Consider the following 6,073-nt stretch of genomic DNA (forward strand, 5'->3'; position numbering starts at 1 on the left):
TGTATATCTACTGTAGCTGACACCAGAAAGCTATGCAAGTTCAGAATTATCTGTTTTGCACCTCAGCTACAATAAATTGTCCATTTGGACTGATACTATATGTTTTCACAGTACATAAAATCTATTTTTTTAGGCTTTTTAGGCAGATTTTCAACACACATTTACAACACATACCGCCTTGCTTGCATGTTAACTTCTTTAATATTTTGGCTAATTTGATTATGCTGTTTTGCTAAGAATAGCACTGCAGCTCTCTCAGCTCTGTTTAATACATTTTAGCATATTAAAATCCTCAAAATCAGTGCAGATGCTTTAAAAAGCATGCCGATTTAGTCCTGTGATACTTAAAGAGATGCAGTGATCCCATAAAAACACTGTGTAAAATTTTTCATCTGATCTTTATCTAAGTCACTGACAAGAGGTTCTTAAGGAGGAGAACAAAAAAATTCTCACCGAGCCAGTCGTTAAACTTCTTGACCTCGCTGGGCAGGCCGAGCTCTGTGAAGTCTCCAGCGTGCAGTAAGACGTCACCATACGGCATCTGAATAGTGTCAGTGCGCGAGTGTGTGTCGGAGATACAGACAAACCGCGTGTAGCCCGGGGGCTTGGGGGTGTCGTGGGGTAACGGATCTACCCTGTGGAAAGACAGAGGGAGAGAGAGAGGTGTGGGAATACATAAGGTTATATATCGTTCTCTCACGGCTTCCCAGTTGTATTTGCAGAAACGGGTCTCTGAGGGACACAGCAGAGTTTTGAATAAGAATGGCCCACTTTAGAGCATCTCCTACTGGGTCGACCACACAGACTCTACTGACAACACACACACAGGTACACATACATATACGCATACACATTTGCAAATATATAGCTGTGACCTGTTTTCCTTTGTAAATTGGCATGAATAAAATAAATAAATAAGAGAAACAATGAAATATGATCCATTTGGGGGGAGGGGGGTCCAATTATGGACAACAGCATGTACAAAACTACATGACCCTGGACCACAAAACAAGTCCTTAGTAGCACAGGTATATTTGTAGCAAATTAGCAATAGCCAACAATATATTGTATGGGTCAAAAATATTGATGTTTCTTTCATGCCAAAACTCCATGAAAAATGTTCCGGTAGATATTTGATAAATTTCCTACCGTAAACATATCAAAACGTAATTTGATTCGTAATATGCATCGCTAAGAACTTCATTTGAACAACTTTAAAGGCGATTTTTCTGCACCCTCAGATTCCAGATTTTCAATTAGTTGTATCTCAGCCAAATATTTCCACATCTTAACAAATCATACATCAGTGGCTTATTTATTCAGCTTTCAGATGATGTATAAATCTCAATTTCAAAAGAATAACCCTTATGACTGGTTTTGTGGTCCAGGGTCGCATATTTTCAAAGTCAGACCCCAATGCACACAATAAAGATGCAAAAAAAAAAAAAAGGCCAACTGGGCGGTTTCATAGGGAGTTTTTTTAATTTTTAAAAATGCAATGCTCATGGTGTAAGATGCTTAAAAAACAGTATTATTATTTTGATGCAACTTCTAAATGTCCATGGTTGAAGCAGCAGTGTTTTAAAAGTGCTAAACATTCTTATGAGAGAATTTTAACAAGCAAACTGTTTTTGATTAGTAATATGCATTGCTAAGAACTTCATTTGGACAATTTAAGGGCGATTTTCTCAATATTTAGATTTTTTTGCACCCTCAGATTTCAGATTTTCAAACAGTTGTATCTCGGCCTAATACTGTCCTATCTTAACAAACCATGAATCAGTGGAAAGCTTATTTATTCAGCTGATGTATAAATCTCAATTCCAAAAAAATGACCCTTATAACTGGTTTTGTGGTCCAGGGTCACATATTTTCAAAAGCGAAAAAAACCCACTTCAGAGTCTCTACAGAAGACAAAAGTGTTATTATTCAGCTAGTCATTAGTTAAAGAAACTCTTTTAAAAAAGCCTTGAATCTTTAAAAATCTTTAGCTCACCTGAGCCCAACTGCATGGTTTGGTAAGGAGTTTTTGGTATTTTAAAAATGCAATCCTCATGGCGTAAGATGCTTAAAAAAACAGCATAATTTTTAATACAACATGTCCATCTAAATGTCCATGGCTGTAGCAGCAGTGTTTTAAAAGTGCTGAACATCCCTATGAGAGAATTTTAACATGCAAACTGTCAGCTAAAGTAAAGCATGCTGTATGAATGCAAATGAAAGTGCCACTGCTAAAAATCTAAATTGGAAAAAAATAATTGACAGGACAGTTTTTGGACCACTAGTCATCCATATGTGACCCTAAACCACAAAACCAGTCATAAGGGTAAAGTTTTTGAAATTAAGATTTATATATGGTTTGGTAGAATAGGACAATATTTGGTTGAGATACAACTAATTGAAAATCTAGAATCTAAAGCCTCATTCAGACTGTCAGCCCAAATACGATTTGTATGCAAATCCAATTGAAATCCGATCATATTTAGGTAGTCTGAACAGCAACGAACTACATGAAATCTGATTTGGTCAAATCCGTTTTGAGCTACATTCGAATGTGGTTTGGAATCCTATTCAAATTGGATTTCTGCTTTTTCTTGTTTTCAAGCTACGTAAAACGTAAAAACCGTCAGATGTTTTTGGGGAAAACATAACAAAGGTCTTTCCAGAAACAAGCTTGTGTTGTTGCGAACTGCAAATCAAGCGGGAAAAGACAATTTACGGCTAGTATACGCACCTCTTTGAGTTTTGAAACCAGCGGAGACGGCAGCACAGAGTAAAGACGCATATTCCAGCTTCCTGCATTTCTGCCGCTGCTTTAGAAGACAAGATATAATCCAGCGCGACAGCAACGTTGCAAACTGTATTGCTGTAATTGTTGTTTTTAGTGTTGGCATAATGACGCAACGGCATTGCCATAGAAACCAACGCACATTCCGTAAAATAAAAGAGCGCTTATGGACACACAAATCGGATTTGAACAGTTGCGATATGACTGTGTGGACAGTCAATTATTCAAATCCGATTCCATCCAGATAGGGACAAAATCAGATTTGGGCTGACAGTCTGAACTAGGCTTAAGGGTGCAAAAAAAATCTAAATATTGAGAAAATCACCTTTAAAGTTGTCCAAATGAAGTTCTTAGCAATGCATACTACAAATCGAAAATTAACTTTTAAAATATTTATGGTAGGAAATGTACAAAATATATTCATGGAACATGATCTTTACTTAATATCCTATTGATTTTTGGCAAAAAAGAAAAATTTATCATTTTGACCCATACAATGTATTATTGGCTATTGCCATAAATATAGCGATGCTACTTAAGACTTAAGGTTTTGTGGTCCAGGGTCACATATATGGCCCATACTAAATGTGCAGTGTGAGTTTCTTACATATGGACGTGGGGCGGCTGGAAGCGACCCTGGTTGATGTTGTAGAAGGTGAAGGCTTGAGTCGGGTTGGCGCTGTATTCGTCCACCTCTACCACTCCTCTTCCTCCTCTCTGAGACTGTTGCTGCTGTCGTCGGGCTGCCATGATTTCGGAAAGTGTGAAAGCCATGGCAACACACACACACTCTTATCACTTTCTCTCTCTCACACACACACACACACACACACACACACACTTGTCCGGCAGTGCTCGATTCCCACTTTAGCTTTGGTCAGATGGTCTTGTGCAAGTCTATGGGATGGTCCAGGACCGTATTCAGTGGTCCGCCCACCGTACAGTTCCGCTACTGGGATAGTGAGCGTGCATGCTTCCCCTAAATCACAATACACCAGCGGCCACAATACACCTGGGGAAAAAAGGTACGAGATACAAGATAAAGGCAGATGCGAGCGGTGACAGCGGCATATTATCAAAACCCACAATCAGACGTGCGTTTGACGGCGGTATGTCCCACTCTCCTGTGTGTTAGCACTGAGATCTTACACAAAGCCATGGTAACCATTCTGTCACGATTTCTATGTCTAACAATAGAGTTCCCTGCACTTTCAAGACGGCAGGAAAAAAAGATGCGACGCAACAGAGACAATTGTTTGGGAAGAAAGAGGACATAAAAGCCCTCTGAAAGAAAGCGGAGCTAAAATGTTATTTTGAACTGAAATAACAAGCAGGGAAGAAGCTGAAAGCTTCTACTCCATTCCTTGAGAAATACACAAGTGCTCAAACCATTTAGGAACACCTAAAAAAAATTTGAGACATGTAGAATGAAATGAATACTAATTTATAAAAGATGGATGATGACTAAGAAGACTAAGTTAAACTATAATAGTGCAGTAGATGGTCAAGTGAAAACTGAAAAATATCATTACAAAAAAAGTAATAATAAAGATACCATTACCATTACCATTTTAATATACTACAGTATTTGGCATTTTACTTCAAAGTGACCCTGAACCACAAAACCAGTCTTAAGTAGCATGGGAATATTTGTAGCAATAGCCAACAATACATTGCATGAGTCAAAATTGTTGATTTTTCTATGATGCCAAAAATCAATAGGATATTAAATAAAGATCATGTTCCGTGAAGATATTTTGTAAAATTCCTACTGCAAATAAATCAAAACTTCATTTTTAATTAGTAATTATGCATAGCTAAGAACTTCATTTAGATAACTTTAAAGGTGATTTTCTCAGTATTTTTGCATCCTCAGATTGCAGATTTTCAAATATTTGTATTTTCAAATATTGTCGTGTTATAACAAACCATACATCAATGGAAATCTTATTTATTCAGCTTTCAGATGATTTAAAAAATAAATAAATAAATAAATAAATACCCTTATGACCCTTATGGTTTTGTGATCCAGAATCACAAATGAACTATGAAGATAAAAACATGTAAATGGTATTATCACTGTATCATGCACAAACATTAATACTAACATACTCGCTGGCATTTTTGTGAGTGTAACGTGGTTTACAAAAACAGTCTGAATTAACTACCCGTCTAATTGGCTTGACTGCATGATAATTTGCTTTTCACTGAGTCTAATTTTACAAGGTGTCCTTTGCCAGATAAACACCGCAAGCCATTAAGAAATTTGTTTAGATAACAAGAAATAAAACCAATGCCAAAAATCAATCACGTACGTTTAACAAGCGTTCAGGACTTGACTGTATCTATGGTAACTGTCTCCGCTTTCCAAACAGACGAGCATCATTTATAAAAGCGCACTCTTATACATATTCATGCATATTCAAAAGATATGCGGTGCTGATTTACATACCAGAAATATACTTACCTAATCAAACTCTAGAGGCTGGCGTCGGTACGTTTTCGCAGACTTGGAGGTAATAGATAAGCGGGAAGAGCGTGAAAACGCAGCGGCTCCTGTTTGCAGAGGATCGCGCTGGTTTGTTTGAACTGGAGTCGCGTGGTGCCCCGGTATGTGTGTGTGTGTAGCGGTCGGAGACACTCCCCCTCTCGCGGCTCTGGAGCTTTCTCTCCTCCTCTTGCGAATCCTACTATGGCCAAGAGCTTTCAGTAATGTAACTTTATTAACAACGCTATTCATAAAACATCCTTTGGCTGTTAATAGAACCGTTTTTTTGTTGTTGTTGATGTACGTTACCGTATTCACAGGCGTCATTCGCGAGGCATTATCATATTATATTCGATAATAATCGATATACATTTCACCAAATCGATGTTATTGCGATATTTGATCGTTTTGTACTCATTTAAATGTACTTTTGGGCGTTTAACATCGTTAATATCACTGAAGCGCTCAAACACAAATCTTACCTCAACGGAATCAGAATCAACGTCTTTATTCAACCAATCAGCTATGCGCCTACTGGATAAACGTCACAAACGTAATTAATATTCATGAGACAAGCCTTTCCCGTAGTAGTATTTGTTTTTCTTTTTTTTTCTTTTTTGATAAACAAAAACAAATTACATGTATATAACAAACATTTTACTTGATGGAAACAATTATTCACTAGAGAGGCTGTGTACAAATATAAAAGGAAAAAGAAAGGAAAGAAAGTTTTTTTTTTTTGCAGAACTTACATTTGTGAATATTACCGTAGTAGCCCTTACGAAAATTAACCATGG

The 6,073-nt window shown here is 37.2% G+C and overlaps 1 protein-coding gene across 1 annotated transcript in view; it reads right to left on the reverse strand.

The window, feature by feature from the left end:
* Positions 1–5,390, reverse strand: part of mpped1 (metallophosphoesterase domain containing 1) — a 51,736-nt gene extending 46,346 nt beyond the window's left edge. Inside the window, exons 1-3 of the mRNA XM_073838305.1 lie at positions 5,256–5,390; positions 3,396–3,800; positions 454–635 (exon numbers count right to left, since the gene is read on the reverse strand). Coding sequence (XP_073694406.1) covers positions 454–635; positions 3,396–3,562 — 349 coding nt within the window. The 5' untranslated portion in view covers positions 3,563–3,800; positions 5,256–5,390. The remainder of the gene's footprint in view (positions 1–453; positions 636–3,395; positions 3,801–5,255) is intronic.
* Positions 5,391–6,073: the final 683 nt, after the last annotated feature.

This window comes from Garra rufa, chromosome 4, assembly GCF_049309525.1.
Source record: "Garra rufa chromosome 4, GarRuf1.0, whole genome shotgun sequence".
Taxonomy (NCBI): domain Eukaryota; kingdom Metazoa; phylum Chordata; class Actinopteri; order Cypriniformes; family Cyprinidae; genus Garra; species Garra rufa.